The sequence below is a fragment of the Mustela lutreola genome, chromosome 4, assembly GCF_030435805.1.
Source record: "Mustela lutreola isolate mMusLut2 chromosome 4, mMusLut2.pri, whole genome shotgun sequence".
Classification (NCBI taxonomy): domain Eukaryota; kingdom Metazoa; phylum Chordata; class Mammalia; order Carnivora; family Mustelidae; genus Mustela; species Mustela lutreola.
The window spans coordinates 117,420,910-117,444,189 of NC_081293.1; the positions used below are offsets into that span (position 1 = coordinate 117,420,910).

Below are 23,280 nucleotides of genomic sequence, written 5' to 3' on the forward strand. Positions count from 1 at the left end.
TAAGTCAGATTGTGTTTGGATGCATTAGTCCTTTTCTCATTCAGCATACTTCATGGTCATATCAGCACCCATGGCCTTATTAACTCTACCTCTAAGACCATAATTCACAAATCTCTATCTCATGAATATCAGATTTCTATCTCTCAACAGCTTTAGCAATGCTATCCAACAGAAATCTAATGAGAGTCATATATATAATTTTGAGTTTTCTGGTAGCCTTCTTTAAAATATTTAAAAAGGTGAAATTAATTTTAATGTATTTCACTTAACCCCATATATTCAAAATGTAGCCAGTATAAAAAATACTAATGAAATATTTTACTCCTTTTATACTACATCTTCAAATCTCTTGTGAGCCCTTTGAGCACATTTCATTTGGACTGGCCATTTTTCAAGTACCCAATAGCAACCTGTGAGTAGGGTGCCATATTGGACAGCACATGTCTATGCCATATCTTTTTTTTTTTTTAAATGTTCCACCAGTATCTCAGATTTAACCAAACACCCCATCTTCCCTCATAAATCTGTTTTTCCTGTAGCTCTCAAAATCTTATTGAATAACCTCTTCATCCATCCACTCACCAGTCGGAAATCCATGGTCATTTAAAATTCTTACTCTTCCTTGTCTTTCTCTTATGTAACTTCTCATCAAATCCTAATAAAACCAACAACTAAGCTCTTAGAAAATTAAAGTAGGAGGGGAATTTACTTAACCTGCTAAAAGGTAGCTACCAAAGAACCTTCTAAAAACCTATCATATTTAATAATGAAATTTTAGGATTATTTCTATTAAATGCAGAAACATGTCAGAGATGCCCAATATCTCTGCTTTTTCTCTCACAAAATTCTACCAGTTATATTTGTCTTTCTATCTGGTAGAACTTAGACTGATTTCAAGTCCACATTAAAGAGCAAAATGTTGAGCATAATTAAAACAATTTTGGAAACAACAGGGAGACTTCCCTTACTGGATATAAAAATTTACTTTAAAAGTATAGTAATTAATAAAGGTAGTATGGTATAGTTGTATGCTATGGTCTGAATGTCCAGCCTCTCCCACCTGTCAGTTCATATGGTGAAACCTAATGCCTAAGGTGATATTTGGAGATGGGGCTTTGGTTGGGGGTGATTAGGTCTTAAGGGTGGAGCGCCCAGGAGTAGGTTTAGTGCCCTAGTAAAGAGACCTCAGAGAGCTCCTTTGCCCCTTTGACCATGTGAGGCTACAGCAAAAAGAGGGTAGTCTTTGAACCAGGAAGTGGGATCTCATCACCAAATCTGCTGGCACTTTGATCTTGAAGTTCCCAGCCTCCAGAACTGTGAGAAATAGACATCTGTTGTTTCTAAGCCATCCAGTCCATGGTAAATGGAGTTTTATAAGTCCAAGCAGACCCAAGGCAGTATGTAAACAAATAGACCATGGGACAGAATAGAAAACCCTGAAGTAGTACATGTCTACACGGGTTCCTCTAATATATGACGTAAGTGACATTATGACCAGTGGGGAAAGGATGGACTCTTCAGTATATAGTTGTAGGTCAGATGATTACACAAAAATATATTCTAGATAGTTCCTAAATGTGAAGAAGCACATGTTAAATATTTACAAGAAAATATAGGAGAAAAATCTGTTACTCTTGATAAGAAAAGAATATTGTATTTTATTTCATTTCATTTCATTTTATATTTTAGACAGAGAGGGTGAGCGGCAGGTGGAGTGACAGAGGGAAAGAGAGAAAGAGAGTCCCAAGCAGGCTCCACGCTCAGCACAGATCCCAGTGTAAGGGCTTGATCTCACAATCCTGAGATCATGACCTGAGCCGGAACCAAGTGTTGGATGCTTATCCGACTGAGCCAGCCAGGCACCCAAAGAGAAGAATTTTTTTTTTTTTTTTTAAAGAGAAGAATTTTTTAAAGAAGATACAAAAAACTCAAGCAAATATAAAAAATGAAGAGATTGATAAATTTGAATATCCTAAAATTTAAAAATCTGGGCTACAAATTAAGCCATAATCTTGTTAAAAGATAGGGAAATAGAATTGAGGGAATATTCTGGTCCCCATTCCCCGAGATGTGAGATATTTAAGTGTATGTGTACATAGGGGAAAACCAGGAGGGAAGGATTGAAGAGATACAGGAGAAGAAGTTCTCGAGTGAGGTTTCTTAAAGTGCAGGAGGGGAAGCATATCTAGGAAGTTTTGCCTTCGGTGAGTAGGAGAACACATCTGCTGCTGAGATAGGAGGAGGAGGAAGTGCACAGAGAAAGTTGGATGATTGAGGGTGCAGGAGGTCTGTTAACAATAAGTGAGATGATAGGATTGGGGGCTTGTAGATGGTGGTGAAGGCTTGAAGTTATCACTGGTGGGCAATGGAGAGTATGTGTGTGCATGTATTCAAGTCAGTGAACGCATTCCATATTGCTGAGGGTCTAGCTGGAATCTGAAACCAGAAATTTGTGGTTGCCAGTCCACACACTTGTGTGATGTTCTCTGGAATATAGTTGTGGTGATAAGTAATAGCAAACATTTAAAAAGTATTCACTGTCTGGCAGGCACTGTGCATAGTAATCTTGATGCGTTATGTCACGTAATTCTCACAACCTATGACAATGCGATTATTTTGTATAGATTTATTTTGTAGATGAGAATCATTGAGAATGAGCTTGGAATTAAATAATGCGCCCAAAGTCACACAGTGTAGGTGCTCAATAAATAGTTGCTATTCAAGGCAGGAGAGGCCAAGAAATAATGGATATGGTAAGCATCTAGATGTGTTAGATTGAGAACGAAACAAAACCAAGAAAGGACTATAGATTGAAGGATGGGTGTGTTCATAAGTATTTTAGAATTGAAGTTTTGAGACACCCAGTAAGAGGAGCTGTGGTTGAAGACTCAGTTCAGAAGCTGAGCAGTTCAGTGTGTTGACAAGGTCTAGGTGGTGGCCATGGGAGTAGCTATAGGTCCCTGGATTTTAAGAAGTGAAGAAAACAGTGAGCAATCCATGAGAATAGGGTGTTGGATGAGTCATCTGGGTATTCACCTACATCACTGAGCATAATAACTGGAATTGAAGTTTAGGAAAATGCCTGAGAGCTATTTTCCCAGCAATACCATAAAGAGGCGTAGAAGCAGGGACCATGTGTTCTTTTGCTGATTGTTGAATCACACAGTGCTTGGTACATAGTAGGTGTTTAAACAAAATTGGGTGAATGAATGAAAGGAAATACATTTTTTTAATGCATGCTATCAGAATAAATTGACCCTAAATCTCTCATACCACTCTGCTCCTTTTCTGATAAGATTTTTAATGCTCTAGTCTGCATATGAATTATAGTATCATAGGCTTACATTGCTTTTGCTTTTGGATTAAAGACTTGATTTTATACACATTATTCTCAGGCTTCTAAAAAATAACATCAATATTTTCAATTTTAATAATAGCCAGGTGGGGCGCCTGGGTGGCTCAGTGGGTTAAGCTGCTGCCTTTGGCTCAGGTCATGATCTCAGGGTCCTGGGATCGAGTCCCGCATCCGGCTCTCTGCTCGGCAGGGAGCCTGCTTCCCTCTCTCTCTCTCTGCCTGCCTCTCTGCCTACTTGTGATCTCTGTCTGTCAAATAAATAAATAAAATCTTAAAAAAAAAAAATAATAGCCAGGTAATGGAAATTAGCTCCCTTTAATTAAAAGCTACCAGTTTTTTTCTTATTTGATTGAGGTCTCTAATAGATTTGGAGGACCGTTTTCTGCCCACCATAAAGACTGAAAAATCCCTCCTTAGGAAGAAACAATGAGCATTCGAATCCATGTGTTCTAGTTAGGATGTTACCAAATTTGTAGTTTTGTTTTGTTTGGCAATAGTAACTGAAACATTTCTACAGCAGAAAATTTCTCTCCTCTAGTCATGGCTGAGTATATGATAAAATATGAGGCCATATTTAAGTGAAATTTATTTTTCAGTAGGCAAAGACAGATTTTAATGGGTACAGCTCCCACAGGTAGAAACTCCATTAAAGCAGTTGTTGTGGTGAATCTACTTAAAACACGCCACCATTTAATGTTAAGGGTTTTTTTTTTCCTTAAATATTTTATTTATTTATTTGACAGAAATCACAAGTAGATGGAGAGGCAGGCAGAGAGAGAGAGAGGGAAGCAGGCTCCCTGCTAAGCAGAGAGCCCGATGCGGGGCTCGATCCCAGGACCCTGAGATCATGACCCAAGCTGAAGGCAGCGGCTTAACCCACTGAGCCACCCAGGCACCCCTAATGTTAAGGTTTTGAGGCAGTTCTGAATGAACACAGAGCAAAGCAGTTGAGCTTTTGAATGAGGATAAAGAACAATCATTAAAAGAGTTCCACATTTTTGGATTGAAAAACTTAACTGAGAAGAACCTATGTGATAAAATTATAAAATGGAATTATTTTCCCTGATGTTTTCCTTGAGCCTTTTTGAAAAAATGTTTCATGTAATGCTATTCATACACTGTAGGCAGTACATGTTTCAACAAGACTGCTATTTCAGAATATATTTCACACACAGAGATAAAGAGCTGGTTTTTTTGTTTTGTTTTGTTTTTGTTTTTCAATTAATTCTTTTTTAAATGTACCAGTTTCTGGTTGCTCTCTTTTCTCCTGCCTTCTGGCTTTCTACTAGAAGTAGGAAGATGGTATCAAATACTGGAGTAACTGCAAAAGCAGCTGGGCAAAATGAATACTTTTTGGAAAGAGGGTGAAGGACTTCTTGAATTTCTATTTCTCTCTCTAGATGGACCTTCTTGATATGCCTTGCTTCATGTAATTGGGAAGCCTTTAATTCACTGCTGACAGACTGAGAGTTTAAAAAGATTAGAAGCCTGTAAATCAGTGGTTAAAAAATTGCCTCTCAAACTGTACACCCTTACACTGTATACACTGAAAGACTATTCACTTTCTCCCACTTGGTCCTGGCTTTGTAGTTCCATTACATTTCATAATTAACTAGATTTCCTTGGAAAATTTGATACATATTTTGGTACAAATTACTTCTTTCCTAGCTAGAATATTGTGGAGTATTTGTGTAATTAAGTAGATAGGTAATAACTAGTATTTTACAGTTTTTAAGGCTCTCCAGTGGTGAAATATATGCTGTGATGGTTAATATATATTAAAATACTGTATCTTTGGAAAAAAGATAAATTTTTAGAGGAAACTTCTTCATAGTCAAATGAACTACATGTAAAAGAGTTTTACCAATAATATGTCTACTCACATTACATAAAGAAAATTAATGTATAAGTCAGAATAATAATTACTTTCCATATCTGTTTTCTTACATATTATTAAAGTGGTTTTGTTATATCTTAAGTAAAAATGAATCAATGCAGTTCTATTTTCCCTACAGGAAAATATTATATTCCTTAAGTTTTCAAAAACATATCTTTACCATATTTTAATCACATTTTTATTCTTCAGAGAATAAATATAAATAGATTCTTCTGTTCATTGTTAGAAGTTATTTTAGTGAAATACATTGTATAAATTAGTTAGCAATACTGTAATGTAAGTAGACTCATCCCATTTTGGGGGTCTATTTTTTTTTCTTTTTTTAAAGATTTTATTTATTTATTTGACGGAGAGATCACAAGTAGGTAGGCGGGGGCTGGGGGGGAGCAGACTCCCTGCTGAGCAGAGAGGCCGATGCAGGTCTCGATCCCAGGACCCTGAGATCATGACCCAAGCTGAAGGCAAAGGCTTAACCTACTGAGCCTCCCAGTTGCCCCTGGGGTCTATTCTTTTAATGTTAACTTCTCTTATCAATATCTGATAATGTAAAGATTAGTGTATTAATTTTATTGCTATCTTTAATCTCCAACTATCCTATTTTCGAAGTTTTATTAATTTTTCTAAAGGTTTATTTTTAAGTTATCTCTGCACTCAAATGTGTGGTTCAAACCCATGACCCCCACATCAAGAGTCACACGCTTCATGTACTGAGCCAGCCAGGAGCCCTGCAGTTTTATTTTTTAAATTATAAAGCTAAAACAAACAAAACAACCCCCAAAGTTAAACATCTGATCCTTTTATTAAGGCTTTCAATTTTTCTTTTCTCTATTCTTGAAATGTTGAGAGATGCTTTTTTCTTGGGAGGGTACTTCTAGTTCATGTGTTTCTATTTGCCATATTTACTTGAAGGGAAAAAAAAGTTAAACTGATTCTTTGGGAATTGCTAGATTAAAATATCAGAAAAGTAATTAAATCAAATACTGAGGCTGAGGTGTGAGGGAGAGTCTTTTGCAGGATGAGATTGTATCACCATTTAGTCTTTCAAAGAGGTTAAGTCATACCTGTCATGTGCTTTTGTATTGAATGATCATAAGCTGGAGAGTCAGTAATATGAACAAACTGGTATCCATTTGTCTTGGAACATTAGTATATTAGTAGCTATGTGAACAGATTGACAACTGAGTGCTTTTGCTGACTCATTTTACAGGATTTTTGAACAGTAGCTTGCCTAATACCTGTTATAGGACATTCCTAACTTACACATTTTTTATAACTGTGTAATTTCATATGCCGACTGCTCAATATATATGCTAATCAATATTAAGACAGAATTTTAGTATCGCTGATACTGGGTGTGTGTAGATACACATATACCCATGTTAAGATATATATATATATGTTCTGTTTATAAAATATGATATATGTATTCACCAGTATGTTTTTTTAGTGTCATTTATTTATGGATTCACTTATTTCTGTTTATTTTTTACTCATGGGTTCACTTACTTCTGTTTATTTTTTCGTAGAGTCATTTGCCCTGGCTCCATAGTTCCCACCCGGGATTAGAAAAAATCAGTGCTATCGTATGGGAAGGCAATGACTGTAAGAAAGCAGACATGTCTGTGCTTGAAATCAGCGGAATGATAATGAACAGAGTGAGTTTTTAAATTCTGTCCTTTTAGTTCAAGAATAAGAGAGCGATTATTAATATATTACATAATTACTAGGAGGTTGTATTTACAACTTACCGCATTTCTTCAACCTGAAAAAGACTGTTATTTGTATTTGGCGTTGTGATTTAAATGGTGATTTATCACCAAACTACTGTCATCTCTTGCTGTTTTCATTCTTCTAACGAAGAGTAGATGGTACAGTCTAAAATTTTCTTCTTTTATGTTATTCTTTCTTTGCTTTCCATGGGTCAAACTGAGGAGCTGCTACATACACAAGTGTTGATGAAGGCTTATTTTCTCCTGTATCATTCCTCCTGCTTCATTTACTTATGAGTACACCAAAAGTTCAAAATAGAATATTTGTCTTCATACTTGCTTGCTCACTTAAATATATAGAAGTAATGCAGCTAGTGCTATAAAAATCTTGAGTAGTTTGTGGAGGTAGAGTACAAAAACTATGGGCTTTAATTTGCATTTCTTTTAAATTGTGTCTTTTATCAGATCATCACAGTTTTTAAATTTTATCTGATTCCTCTGGACAGCTAGTCATGATTTAACTTGCAATTCTAAATTTCGTATCTGTTGCATGAGAACTATGATGCATGCTTTCTGAAGGACAGAAATTAAAGCAACTGCTCTAGAAATTGATCTCCTTCCTATTACTTGTGCAGAAGTCTCTGGAGATTTGGATCTAGTTGGTTTTCCATACCTTAACTGCCTGTGAACCAGCAGGTCATTTACAGAATGTATAATATGATGATAAAAGTTAGCTGGTATTTAAGATCCCTCATAGTCCTACCAGTCTTATATTTCCCATTATTTAATTTCCACTTAATTTTTCTATAATTCTCTTCCCCCCCCCCCTTTCTTAGCCCTCCCCCCATACTCTTCTAAAAAGGTTTTAGAGTTTAAGGAGATATCCATTTGTACTTTGAGCTATTTGAAGAAAAACACAAATTGCAAATTTATCAAATAAGTAGAATCCTTCATTTTTCTTTTTATGAATTGAGCTTCAGTAGATGTGAGATTTTCTCATTCTTTTTAATATTAAAGTGTCTATGAATATTTCTAACTTTTGAAATAATGAGGTACATAGAATTTTTTTTCCAGACCTAGGTAAGACCAACATAGTTTATCCTTTTGCAACTATTTAATGAATTAGAAATCTGATAATGAGCTATTTTTTAAAAATGAAGACATAATGACTTACAGTTTCCATGTAGTGTGCTCTCCAAACAATGAGTCAATTTAAATTTCATTATATGTGTATTAAAACTCATATATTTTAACAAAATGTTTCATATGGCTGTAAATAAAATAATGCTTGATAGGAGCTCATTTTACTACAGATGAGATTTATGCATCTTTTTTTCTCTCTCTCTCTAAAGGTGAACAGCCATATACCAGGAATAGGATATCAGATTTTTGGAAATGCAATCTCTCTAATCCTGGGTTTAACTCCATTTGTTTTCCGACTCTCCCAAGCTACAGACTTGGAACAACTCACAGCACATTCTGCTTCAGAACTTTATGTGATTGCATTTGGTTCTAATGAAGATGTCATAGTTCTTTCTATGGTTATAATAAGTTTTGTGGTTCGTGTGTCTCTTGTGTGGATTTTCTTTTTTTTGCTCTGTGTAGCAGAAAGAACTTACAAACAGGTGGGTATAATACAGAATTCTGAATAGAGAATATTTTATCCTTTTAATATTTAAAGAATTCCTGAAATATTTTAGTATTTCATAAAATCATTTTGACCTGCTAATTATTTTCCTATTTTGTTTTTGTAGTACTTGAAACATATTTTGTAAATTTTTGTTTTTCTGTGGTAATCTACTTGAAAATTAATACATATCCTAATCTTTTTTAGCGATTACTTTTTGCAAAACTCTTTGGACACTTAACATCAGCAAGGAGGGCTCGAAAATCTGAGGTTCCTCATTTCCGTTTGAAGAAAGTACAGAATATAAAAATGTGGCTATCTCTCCGGTCCTATCTTAAGGTAGAATGATGGTGATAAAAGTTCTCTTAGCATGCTTACTCCCTATGAGAGTTTTAGTCTTTTTGTCAATATGCATGTATATCTAAATGTATAGTCACCTGTGTACTAACATCGTGCTATGTGGCCGTACTTCGTGTTTTCATTCCATATACAGAAACCCAAAATCGGTGTTTAACTGGTTCTTTCTAGTAAAATACCTGAGGTCTAAAAGTCTTAAATACATTTTAGGTAGATTATTCAAGATCAGATCCTAAATATATCTTTTTTAAAAAAATGTATTTCTTAATCGAAGCATAGTTAACACACAGTGTTACATTAGTATCAGGTGTACAACATAGTGATTCACCTTCTTTCTATGTTAAGCTATTCCTACCACCAAGTGTGGCTACATCTGTCGTCATACAACACTATTACAATACCATCAACCGGGGCACCTCCGTGGCTCAGTGGGTTAAAGCCTCTGCCTTCAGCTCAGGTCATGATCCCAGAGTCCTGGGATCAAGCCCCACATCGAGCTCTCTGCTCGGCAGCGAGCCTGCTTCCTCCTCTCTGCCTGCCTCTCTGCCTCCTTGTGATCTCTGTCTGTCAAGTAAATGAATAAAATCTTTTAAAAAATTATAAAAAAATTAAAAAAAAATACCATCAACTGTATTCCCTAATCTCTGCCGTCTATTCCTGGGACTTATTCATTTCATAATGGGAAGCTGTACCTCCCACTCTCCTGTACCCATTTTGACCATCCTCTCACTCGCCTTCCCTCCGTCAACCATCAGTTTGTTCATTTGTATTTATAGGTATGATTCTACTTTTTGCTTTTATCCATATGTTTTGTTTGTTTAGGTGTCACATCTTTTTTTTTTTAATCTCACCAACTTCTACTCATTAAAAAGCTTAAAGATTTTGTTTGTACCTAGAATGATTATCAGAAACCAGCAGAGGGAGCCCACTGCTTAAAAAAAGAATTTTTAAAAACTAATCAATGAGTAGCCTCCCTGAAGTGGCCTTATTACTATTAGCTTGTAAAACATTTTATTTTATAAAATAAAAAATATTAGCTTGTAAGTTAAGCCATTCTTTTCATGCTGTTCTGTTCCTTTAATCTTTTAAAATAACTTCCCTAATTATGGAAGTAAGATATAAAAATGCAGGAGAGAAATGGGAAACATCTAAATTAGGTTTAGGAAAGCACTTCTGAGGATTATTTCTTTGCTGCATTAAGACAGTGATTTTCATTATTCATGGAGTAATCAGATCTTAAATAAAGTTGACCCAAAGACCAGAAACCCTCTGATATACCTAGATCTTTACCTTTTTTTGAAGTAACAATGAAAGAAGTAAAAAACAAACAAAAACTTTGCACTATTTGTCTAACCTTCTATTTAAAAAATTCGTTATTCTGTTCATTGATTTAACTTGTTAGTCTCCACTGGGAAATGCTAAAAATTGGCTTTCATTATTTTGCTCACTGTGGCTTTTCTATAGTTTGGAGGGATAAATACCATCTTTGTTATGTAGCTTAGTAAGAAGCCACCTGGAATTCCTCATTATCAACCTTAAGGAGGTCTTGCATTCTTTTGTATATTGTTTTGTATTATTCAGTAAGCATTTATTTATTGTTAACCATGTAATATCCACTACTCAGAACACAAAAGTCTGCGTAGCTTTAGGAGCTTATATTTCAGTGAGGGAGACACGTAACCCTAGACCAGGAATTATCCTTGGTAGTTAGTTCCCTCTCTTACATTTCCAACATCCAACTTACCACCATTTCCCACCTTTTCTACTTCCAAAATATACCTTGGGTCCATTTGATGAAGTTCTAGAATATAGGAGAAGTTCTGTGGGGTGAGGTTCGGAGCTGATGACCAAGAAAGTATTCTTGAGAGATCTTTGGTGCAAAATGGTGGTATATTAAAGCACGGGGACAGAACCTGAGGGCAGGAAGAGCTGCTGCCCCGGGGGTTGTGAGGGGTAGCAGGTACTGTACCATGGGGGTGGGGGAAGTAGGGAAGTGGGAGGTTTCGTAGAACTTTCTTATGCTAAAGAGAACCTAGGAGATACCAGAGGCCAAGGTCATTCTGCCCTTTTTAGCAAGCTATTAAGATAGTTGGGCTGTCATAATATGTCCCACCCAGGAGTGGGGATGGGGGTAGGTTGCTGGGTGTCAGCCACCCAGGAGTGGGGGTGGGGGTAGGTTGCTGGGTGTCAGCTTTTGCTTCGTCTTCAGCCAGCCTTTCCTTATCACATTTGCTTCTCTTTGTTTTCCTATCCCCCCACCAACTGAAACTGTCAGTTATCTGCTTTGGGCTGCTGTAGTTGCCTGTTTCTTTGGCCTCCCTGCATTCAGGTTCCCTCCTTCCAGTACATTCCTCAGCCTGCCACCAGCAATGTTTTCGAAATGTGGATTTTGTCGTATAATTCTTAAAAACTCCTTGGAGTTTCTCCGTAGCTATTAAGCTGAAGAGCAAAATCTGATTAGGGGCTATAGTGCCCTTCATGACCTAGCTCTTGAGGATAGCCTCTCTCTCATTTGATTTTGAAACATTTCCCCCCTCTCCATTCCAGCCATATTAGACTGCTTCAGTTCTGTAATTGCAATATTATTTTTCCTGTTTCATGCTCTTGCACTTGCGTGGCCTTCTGCCAGGAACACTGCCATGTGCCATCGTGCCCTGGCACCTTATTTTGGCGTAAATACCACTTTATCAGGGAGATCTTCCTAAGCTATCTTCCTAACTTGATTAAGAGTTAGGAGTGTGAGCTGGGAAAGATCTCCCTAAGGAAGTGATACTTACACCAAATTTCCTACCAGTTTTCTCAAAGCATCCTTTACCTTTACTTTAATAGCACTCATTAAAATTGATCGCATAGATCTGTGGTTATAAGCTTGATGTCTGGCTCTCGGCTAGTTCCTATGAAGGTAAGGACCAGGTCTGTTTTGTTCTCTGCTGTATTTCCAGTACCTGACACAGGGCCTCATTCTGAGCAGGTGCTCAAGAAACATTTGTTGAATAAATGATTAGTGTTTGACAAAATATTTGGAATGAAATGAAATGAAAAATGTGGAAATTATGCCAAGAATTCCATGCTATGTGTTCACCATCTTCACTGTATTGCAAATCCTCAGGAAATAGTAACACTTTGTAATTAAAATTCATCTGACAAATTAGGTATATTTTTGACACTGTAAGTTACGATCAACTTGCAGGGATGGATCAGCACTCTAATTGAAAGCATGGACTTAGCTGCTAATTAGTAAATATATTTAAAAGTGTTTTCCCTTTTTTTCCCCCAGCGTCGAGGTCCTCAGCGATCAGTTGATGTAATAGTTTCATCTGCTTTCTTGTTGACTATATCAGTTGTGTTTATCTGTTGTGCCCAGGTGAGTTGACTTGCCCAATGTGTAAAAATTAGATAATCACAGCTCTAATTATTTAGCTCCATAAGGCTTTCTAATAATACACAACCAAAGTAATAATACTTACAAGCCTAGTTGTACAGGTTTTAAAATTGACTTTTTGCCGTTCATCTTTTTTTCGGTAGAATGAGTAAATGGGTCTGTTTATCTCTGTGTCGTGAACAGTGGCTGGCATATTCTCAGATTTCTGTTGATTGAATATATAGTAATTAGTTTTTATCCACTATTCACTTGGTTATCTTTACCTCCCAAAACAAACTTACGAGTAACTAGAATTATGAGATTGTTTCAGACTGTTTTTATGAATCTCTGCTTTATTCACATTTAGTATTAATTCTTTCATTTTTTATCTGGATTGTCACTGTGACTTGACTGCCTCAGGCTCTGAAAAAGAACTCTCATTGTCCAAGATTAGTCAGGAAGCACAAAAATATCTCAGGCTATTCTAGGTTATAAAATTAAACTTCCATTTCAAGTAATATGACATACTAGATTATCTGAAGATTCTTATGCTTTAAAGCACTATATAATGCTGGGGGGAGGAAAAACCTCAGCTTTTTAATATACATATATAAACTTTTTAATATACATATTACATACATACCTGAGTTTATAAGACAGTAAGATGCCAAACATGAAGATAAAATTTAAAAACAGAGTAATTAAGTATATGGGTTAATCCTGTGGCAGCCCTTGGATAAAGTGAGGTACGTTGTCAATCTTAGTATCTTAGAGACTTGAGATTTTATGCCCAGAGAAAACAGAAGATGAGGCCTCAGCCTGCATACCTCCTTATACATGCTACCCCTTTAAAGGACTACAGTCTCAGTGAAAATGTAGAATAAGAAAAACAGCATGCTCTCCAGCACAGGAGGATAATAAGAAAGTTCATCTGACTCTCTGCCTGGACTGACAAGAGTGGGGGGGGGGGGGGGGGATAAGTCTCTCCTCTAAGAATAAACCCTCTAAGGTTCAGGGTTTAAATTGTACATTACATGTCTTGTCCTATAACCTCTGTGTCAAGAAGTTAATATGAAAAGTGGTCCTAGGTTCCTGGATACATGGCAGAAGTAAAACCAAGAATAGAGAATACATATTCATTTCAGACACAAGGACAGTTTATAAAACTTTCCCATGTACCTGTACAAAAGTAATTCTCAGCTCAGACCATATAGGCCACTTGATCTAACTAACGCAGTTACAGTAGGAAGCAATGACAGCAGCAAGAAAACTCATGCAGTTGGAAATTTTGAAACATACAAATAATAAATATTGAAAAAGAAAAAGACTATTATTTAACCATAAGTTATTGGCACAGTTGAGAAGCTTTTTTTAAAGAATGCTAAGCCTTCGGCTCAGGTCATGATCCTGGGATCGAGCCCTGTAGGCACTCTGCTCAGCGAGGAGCCTGCTTCCTCCTCTCTCTCTCTGCCTCTCTGCCTACTTGTGATCTGTCAAATAAATAAATAAAATCTTTAGAAAAAAAAGAATGCTAATATAAGTTAACTTTATATCATTAAAGTGGAAAGCTTAGGTGGACAATTTTGTACATATGCATAATTTATTAAAACTGATTAAAAACACAATTGAAAATCTGAGGAGAACTATAACTATAAAGCAGCAGTGATTCAGTTAAAAATTTGCCACCAACAAAAATCCTCTAAACCCATGTGGTTTCACAGTTGAATTTTGCTAATTATTCAAATAAACAGCTAATTCTATTTTTTTAAAGATTTTATTTATATGAGAGAGAGAGAGCACAAGCAGAGGGGAGGAACAGAGGGAGAAGCAGAGTCCCCGCTGAGCAGGGAGCCTGATGTGGGACTGGATCCCATAACCCTGAGATCTTGACCTGAGCCGAAAGCAGATGCTTAATGACTGAGCCACCCAGGTGCCCCTAAACAGCTAATTCTAATCCTACACAAAACCTCTAAGAATAGAAAAAAAGGAATATTCCCCAACTAATTTTAGGTAACTAACAGAATCTTGGTACCAGTTGATTAGAGAGAAAGTACGAAAATGGAAAACTATGAACTAATTTTCCTTGTTAATGTCAATGCAAAAGACTATACTTGTTAATGTCAATGCAAAAGACTAGCAAGATGAAGCCAGCAACTTAATAACAATAAATATGCCATGACCAGTATAGTTTATCCCCGGAATGCAAAGACTTTCAACTTGGAAAATCCCTGAATCTGGTTTGAGCTCCTTTAGTTGATTTAAAGGAGGAGAAAACATCTGATCATCTCAACAGATGCAGAAAACAAATTGGTGAATTTCAGTGGACATTCATAATACTGGCAAGTACTGTTCTTAATCTGATAAAGTATATTTTTCAAATATTAGAGCAGACTTTGTTCATATGATATTTATTACCTTATGGGTATTTACTTTAAATTAGGAATAAGACACCCTCTTCAGTCATGGGTTTTGATTATGTTTTATGTGTTTGAAATATTCCGTAATAAATGTGGTATGTTTTTAAAATGTACTACTACATTCATGATTCATTTGTATGAAACAAAATGTTACTTCCTTTTGAAAAGAAATTGTTTGAATCATATTGCTGCTTCCTGTTGCCTTTTTCATACACTTTTAGTTGCTTCATGTGCACGAGATCTTCCTTGATTGTCACTACAATTGGGAACTAATAATCTGGTGCATCTCGTTAACGCTTTTTCTCCTAAGATTTGTTACCCTTGGATCAGAAACAAGTAAAAAATATAGCAATACCTCAATATTACTTACTGAACAGGTGAGAATGCATGTTTATTCTCTTACAAGTTAATGTCTATAATCTACATATTAAACTACAAATTTTTTTCATTTACTTCAAGTTTTTTAGGAACCTATTGTTAGATTGCATTTGTGTACAAAGCAAAACTTGAAGTTTGATAGAACACAAGCCTCATCTTCAGTGCTCCTGACTTGATGCAGATTTCAAATCTGATCTGCTGTTTTTCTGTTGCACTTTTATTTGACAAGAGGGAAGTACTATTTATAGAAATGATGAATTTTAAACCATTAGTGGAATATATTTGCTTTGCAGTGTGACACAGCCATATTTGAATAAGTATGACTTTTTATTCAATGGGAAGGGTAAAGCATAGTAGTTTTGATGGTTAACTTTATTTTGTGTGAATTTGTTTAACAGTTTCCTTACCATTTCATAGGAATTATTCAAAGAAACTTACAGCCAATGAAACCTTTTTTTAAAAACTTTTTAAATTTTTTATCAACATAGGATATATTTTTATCCCCAGAGGTACAGGTCTGTGAATCGTCAGGTTTACACACTTCACAGCACTCACCATAGCACATGCCCTCCCCAATGTCCATAACCCTACCCCTCTTCTCTCAACACCCCTCCCCCCAGCAACCTTCAGTTTGTTTTGTGAGATTAAGAGTCACTTATGGTTTGTCTCCCTCCCAATCCCATCTTGTTTCATTTATTCTTCTCCTACCCCCTTAACCCCCCATGTTGCAATGAAACCTTTTTTAGTACTTTTTTCAAGGATAGTTTGATTTTATAAAAATTGGTAACCCTGTTACAGGAGCTCAAAAGGAAAGGGGAGAGGAACAAACCAACCAACTGATTTCCTTTACTCCAGTTCTCACTCATTCTTTAGGTTGCTTTGGCTTTGGGACAAAAGTATTTCACCTGTTATTAAATAATGACATCTAGTTTGCCTTTCTTATGTCAGCTTTCATTATACTTGAAAAGTTTTAAAAAGTTCTTGACTTCTTATTATAAAATACCATGTTTATTGTAGGGAATTTGGGCTATACAGTACAGTATGAAGGAGAATATTAATGTCTTCTGTTATCTTAATCACCAGAGAACTGCTGTTAATATTTCAGTAACTATCTTTCAGTTGCTTTTAAAAATGAGTATCTGTTGTAATTTTAAGTATTTTTAAACTATTTTTTCCTTTTTTATAAAAAGATAAACCTCTACTTGAAAATGGAGAAGAAACCTAATAAAAAAGAGGAACTGACACTAGTGAATAATGTTTTAAAGCTGGCTACTAAACTGCTAAAGGTAAAAATAAACTGAAAATGGATATAATGTAGAATATGCTGTCTTGGCACTATATCTGAGTCTTCTGTGCAGATCCTACCTTGTGTTTCGTTTTTATGATTGTCCAGATTGTTTCCAAATTATATTTGACCACATTTATACCATGAGTCACAGTAATCCAAATTTGAAATTTTAATAACTTTTTAAAAAATTGAGACTTTAGTAATGTCTGAAGTATTGTAGAGGTTGGCATCTTTGGAAATTTTGCCTCCTAGAACTTAAAATAGATTTCAAAAAGGAAGATTTTTTTTTTTTAAGATTTTATTTATTTATTTCGCAGAGACAGGGAACCACAAACAGGTTGAGTGGTAGAGGGAGAAGCAGGCCTTCCGCCAAGCAGGGAGCCCAATATGGGGCTCGATCCCAGAACCCTGGGATCGTGACTTGAGCCAAAGGCCGATGCCTAATGACTGAACCACCCAGGTGCCCCTCAAAAAGGGAGAATTTAATGTTAACTTGGAAATTTTTTCATTTTGTATTTCTGAAAGCAGTCTTCTGCTTGGCCTGAGTTAGCTTAAAAAGTAGAAATACATATATAATAAATATGTATTACCAGTAAACATTCGAATTTTTAGATCATTTCTTATAACCATTAAAAAGATTATAATTTCAAAATATCTGATTTCGTAATAATAACTCCTTGGAGGTAATTTGATAAAATATTTTTAGCACTGCTTTGCAGTATTGGTAATGCTTTTCTCTCTTAAAAGAAAATGTCTTTTAAAATCTTAATTTTCATAGCAAATTGAATACAATTCTTAGAGATGTTTGTAAGTGTTCAGAGAATGGTACAAAATTAGCTGTGTCTCAGTGCTACGATTATTTCTTCAGTCAGGTAAAAAGTCTTAATGGGCTCTACTGCCTCACAGCATACCCTAAGCCTGGACAAGGTTCTGAAGAGGTGGGTGGGCTTGTTGGTGTCTCTGTGGGCGGTGTCTTCAGAGTGTAGGCACTGTGCCAGGCAGGATGGGACTTAGGAGCGGCTTCAGTCCCAGAGTAGAGAAATAGGAAATAACTAAAGTACAAAGCACAACAATATGATCCTTTTTGATCGCACAGAGTTGTACACAATCTTCTACTCAGAAACTAAGGACTTAATATCGATTGTTCCCTCTCTCTCCCACTTCACTGCCAAGAAATTTTGAGGTGCATTGATTCAACCTCTCAAATAGCTTCCAGTACATCCCCACTTCCCTGTCAGCTCTGCGCTGGGTCTGACCCTCATTGTCTCTCATTTGAGCTCTGATCCATTGAACCCTCAAGGCCTTCCTGTTTCTAGTCTCCCGCCTCTCCAACCTGTCCTCCACATTGCTTCCCCTCTGCCTGCGATCTTCCTCACCTGCACAGCGCATGCACTTCTCCCCTAGTTAAATTTGCTGGTGCCAGTCTCTCAGTCCAGTCTGCACCAAGAATGACCCTTACCTCAGTAACTGGTTTTACAAATTTGAAGGACTTCTTTCTGTGCACTCAGGCTCTAAAATGTTAAGCAACCTGTAGCGATTCAAAGGAGCATGTTCTCATGTGTCTTATGGAATGCCTGTTATCTCTTCCCACGAAGTTTTAGAAACACCTTCCTCTAGGGCCTGTACCTTTTATATAACCGTCTTCAGGGGGAGACTCACAGTTGAATTGTTTATTTGCATATCTGTTAGACTATAAGGTCCTTGAGCTCAGGAACTGAATCCTAATTTCCCAGAGCCTAACACAGGGCCTGTCCTATAACTTTAAATCTGAGAATCAGTACATCATTTCTTATAGGAGGCATCAAGACTGAGTGTTCCTAGTCCAGACACTTTTCAAGTGGGCTCTAGAAAACATGGTTGTTTCTAACTGGGTTTAAAATTTAGCCTTCTATATGAATTCATTGTTGGACTACAGATCTGCTTAGGAAAGAACCATAATCCCAGTCTAAACTTTTCTGGGATTTTACAGTAATTACATTTTTTCAAGTTAATTGAATTATCCCTTCTACCAGTCAGTGGTAATTTTTGTCATCAAGATAATGTACTGATCTTTTTCATCAGGATATTTTCTTTTACAGTGTTTAATGTACACAATGCCAGTTTTTGTTTTTTTTTTAACTCATGTTCATTATTTTTGTTAAATATGAGATTCAGGATCACATTTGTTTAAAAGAGCTTCCACATATGTATTTGTATATGTATTTTATTATAAGGCACACAAAATAATTTTAAAAGGGAAGACTGTGAAAGATTGAGATTCTGGGAATCTTAAGTATCAAAACTTTGCTTCCTGTATGTAACTTTCCTTTATTACAAAACACTTTTCTAAAAACGTACTATAGGTCCCAGCCATGAAACCATATTTTGTCAGTAGTTGATCAATCTGTTTTGGGAGAGCGCTTCCATGCAACAGTGCGTTTAATTTCCAGAATAAATGTTGAATTGCAGAAAGAAAGAAAAAAATTTCAAGGTGAACTGCCTTCGAGTTTTAACAAAAAATGGCACTTGAACAAAGGCCACATGTTAGATGTTAGAAACTCATGGGGCATCCTATATTTTAGCAGTGGCCCAGAATAAGAAGTGCTTTTTGACTGATCTCTTCCAATGAACTCATAATAATAAAGCATATTAAATCTTTGAATCAGTCAGTTCTTATATTCAAAAAGTAATTGTTGGGGCACCGTGGTAGCTCAGTGGGTTAAAGCCTCTGCCTTCAGCTCAGGTCATGATCCCAGGGTCCTGGGATTGAACCCCGCATTGGGCTCTCTGCCCAGCTGGGAGCCTGCTTCCCTTCCTCTCTCTCTGCCTACTTGTGATCTCTGTCTGTCAAATAAATAAATAAATAAAAATCTTTAAAAGAAAAAAAAGATACTGTTCTCCTCCATATTCTCTTCTTATCTTAGAAAATGTTTTCAAACCTCTTGATAGCTGCTAAACCAGTACTTTACTAGTCATTCTTTTGAGACAGAAATTAGAGTTATAAATTTAGGTTATAGAGTTCTTTTAATGAAAATCACTTCTAAAAACAAACGAAACCCACGAGGTGTACTACTTCTTTCAAGTTTAATCAAGTTTATCCTTTCTAAAAGTACCCATAATTTGAAACTGTTTTTTGAAAGTGTTTTTTGAAAATTCTCTATGTTGCCCTGAATTTATTTAACTGATAATTCTTAATGAGTTTTCAAGCTCATGGATTTTTTTTCTCCTGCTAGGAATTGGACAGTCCCTTTAGATTATATGGGCTTACAATGAATCCACTGCTTTATAACATCACCCAGGTTGTCATCCTGTCCGCCGTCTCTGGTGTTATCAGTGACTTGCTTGGATTTAATTTAAAGGTAAGCCCTTCCTAGTGCTTTTTTATTTCATAGTGCCCTGTTATATTTTGTGACATTTATTTTACCCTATCACTCTTTTGAGATCTCCTGTGTGCAGTGATGAAGTCGTTTTGATAATACTGTACAAAGAGAATGAATAATATTCTTGGTTTATAATGCTGATGGAACTCCTAATTTGGAACAGTGTTCCTACAAATAGAACTCTTTTATGGAATAAGTAAAAGGATTTATTTTTACTTATGTAATCCGAATCTAATTTAAGTGATAAAAAAGGAAAAGAAGAGCCCTATTTCTTTTTTTAGCCAAAAGTGATATTATCTATTACATAGCCATGCATACATCCTCCAACATACACAAAGCTCCTAGTGAATAAGGTGTAGATTATTCATATTAAACCAGAAGTATGTATATACTGCTACTTCCCAGTAAAAGAAAGCAGGGGAAATCTGACTTTAACTTTTTTATTTTAAGGTGAAATCTTCTTTAAAACACAGGGATAAGGAGTTTAAAATAGTAGAGCCTGCCCTTGTTTATGAATGAAATTTAGATAAAAGCATTATGTGACGTAATTTAGTAAGTTGCAGTACTAAAGCTGACGCTAATGGTTACTACTTCTATTATTTTTTCACTAGCTGTGGAAGATTAAATCATGACAATTCAGAGAAAAGAAGATGTAGCCTCTTTTCCAGAATAAGAGTACCAACTAAGCTGCCTGAAAGCAGTCACTGACTCTTTGCTTCAGGAATCTCAGCTGGGAAATCGAAGTGTTTACATCAGACTGTCTTGTGCAATTCTTATATTTATTTTACTTCATTGTTTTTTTACATTTATTTTAGTCTTTATATTTTATTTTTAGCATTGATGTACTTAGTTGTTGTTGCAAGGGTGATAAAACTGATATCCAGATACTTGAGATCCTGGTAATTGTTCATAAATAATTGACAAAATAACAAAATGTGAGACTCAAAGCCATTGCTAAGTACTGTTTGTCCATCGATGCCGTGAACTTGCCTTACTTGAGGAAAACGTCTTTAACATTGGAATATTGCATTGGATTCATCTAAACACAGAAAGTATGTTCTTTGGTAAATCAAGATCCAGTCAGGGTTCTTTTGAATTATTTTGGAACAATGCCAGGATCTACACTGATTAAGCTGCAGTTATGCACCCTTCAGTATTAATATATATGGTATTACATAACAGGTCAACAAGTGCTCTTTGATGATAAAACTCTTAATAGAGCAATAATTGTAAATGGTTACCATACTGTAAGATATTTTGATAAAAATTAACTAGTAATAATTGTATTTATTTGAAACACTGGGCTGTTTGCACAGCTCCAACTGTGCATGCTCAAAATGTGCACTTTTTAAAATTGTTACTTTTAAATGCGTATCTTTATATGGGATATGTTATAGTGTACTAGGGCATGATCTGGTATCCTTTTGAGTGAGGTATACACTCATCTCACAAGTGAAGTGCCTATTGATATTACTGAAGTACATTATGTTTACTCAAGTAAAATAATTTTTCCCTATGGTACACTATAGTGTATACACACTCAAATGAACAACTTAAGAATAAGGTTAAGAACCAGTAGAATATTCCTCTGATTGCTAGTTATAAAACTATATCCATATTTTCAGAAAAGAGCTTCAGTTTGCAAATTCTATCCTCTAAACTTAACCTGGTGCATCCCCCTCACCCTCAATTTTATAAGGGCTATTTTAGATGCTTTTAACCTGGAAAGTTACCTACTCCCGCACCTCCACCCCCCACCACACACACACATGCAATTTGCCAAGTGTCCAAATGAGAATTTATCATGTTGACATGTTAGGTAAGTAGGGCAAATATGATGGTATCTTACATTAGGCCTTGATTTTAAGTTGTTATATTTGTACAATCAAGAATATATTAAGAATTACATGAAACATGAAATGTTTTTGCAGGTTTTTTTTTTTTTTTTTTTTAAACTGGGAATCTAGTTTCTAAAACAAAGAATTTATTTGAAACAGTATAGAATTTTCTTGGTGCAAGGTGTATCATGTTGAATATCCTCACATTTTTTTACCATGTTTTAGGGAATTTAAAATAATTAATTGTAAATGATTTATTTGATTGGTGCAGTTTTAATCCCCAAGTCATAATCTTAAGATCAGGAATGTGTAGAGAACAGAGCCATGTCATAATATCACTTTGCTCTTACCATTCCTTTTGATCAGCCTCAATTCAGCCTCATTGTGCAGTGTATTTTCTTTGTGTAAAAAACAACAAAAGCAATTTGTTTTACTTTCCTATGTTCTCATATGTTTAATAATGACCAAAGTGCATTCTGAGTTTTTTCAAGGAATGTATTACTGGAGCTTTAAGAACATACTTATTTTCTCATGTGATAATTAGGCTTTGTTTGATATGTTTCTTCTTCCTCTATTGTCTAATGTTGAGGTTGTTTTTAGGAATTATATTTTATAAACTTTTTCAGAATAAGGTACATACCTATACAGAACTTAACATTTTGCACAGAATATATCAAATATATTTTGAAAAAAAAAGTACAGCATGAGTTCTGTTAGGAATAAAAGATAAAACTATTGTATCTCACAAAAAAAAAACTTATTTCAGAATGGAAATATTTTTGAGAAAGGTAGCTGAGTATACTGATGTAGGAAAATGCTTGTTTTGGATTGAAGTTCATTTTAACTTAAGAGTTGGGAGTTGATTTGTTGAGTACAGTATACCTCTCAACAACCTATAAATAATATGAATTATGTCACTAATGTGGGCAGCAGTAGAATACCAAAAGGAAAAAAGTCATTTTAAGCAATTTCAAAACATTAATGGAACTGTTTTCAAAGCAGAAATATTGACATTTGCTGCCTTTAAGAATACCGTGAATGTAAGAAATGGAAAGAAATTGTAACATATCACATAATATAGAAAAGGCAGTTCAAAGATAGAATTGTGGCAGATGTTGTGTGTTAACTGTTGTTTCTTTGCCACATGTGTTGTATTTGAAAGTTTGAACAGCAAGTTTAAAATAAAATATTCTATGCTGACAGTGTTAAACTGGAGGTGTTTCCTGTTTGTTTGTTTTTTTCATTTTTAATTCATATGAATTTCTGTGGTAATTTTGTATTTGCTATAGCATGAACTTTAGTTATAACTCTTAGATTTCAAGGGACTGGAAATAAATTCTTTTAAAATCCCTGACATTTAAAATTTTGTTATGATTCTTAACAGGGAAGAATAATACACATGCAGGTCGTTATCACCAAAATGCTATGATATCATTAAATTTTTTTTTTTTTTTTTTGCTTGTTTGTTTGTATTTAAATACAGAAAACTGGCTGTGGCCTGGGATATTAAAACTTATTGTCAGAAGGATAGTGGTATTTTTAATCAAACAGTTTTGCCACATGAGTTCAGCATGAGAGATCATGGCCAAAAATAAGATGGGTAAGCATTCTAATATTTCTATTACCTAGTTGGTACAAGTGTTAATAGGATTTTAATAAATCAGGGACTATTAATTCAAGTGTACTTTCAAACT

The 23,280-nt window shown here is 35.4% G+C and overlaps 1 protein-coding gene across 4 annotated transcripts in view; it reads left to right on the forward strand.

The window, feature by feature from the left end:
* PHTF2 (putative homeodomain transcription factor 2) overlaps positions 1-22,949 on the forward strand; it is a 120,193-nt gene extending 97,244 nt beyond the window's left edge. For all 4 annotated transcript variants that reach the window (XM_059170936.1, XM_059170937.1, XM_059170935.1 and 1 more), the window contains 8 exons: positions 6,779-6,907; positions 8,314-8,586; positions 8,796-8,927; positions 12,223-12,309; positions 14,945-15,100; positions 16,292-16,387; positions 19,602-19,727; positions 20,360-22,949. In XM_059170936.1, the coding sequence (XP_059026919.1) occupies positions 6,779-6,907; positions 8,314-8,586; positions 8,796-8,927; positions 12,223-12,309; positions 14,945-15,100; positions 16,292-16,387; positions 19,602-19,727; positions 20,360-20,380 (1,020 nt within the window). In that variant the 3' untranslated portion in view covers positions 20,381-22,949. The remainder of the gene's footprint in view (positions 1-6,778; positions 6,908-8,313; positions 8,587-8,795; positions 8,928-12,222; positions 12,310-14,944; positions 15,101-16,291; positions 16,388-19,601; positions 19,728-20,359) is intronic.
* The last annotated feature ends 331 nt before the right edge of the window (positions 22,950-23,280 follow it).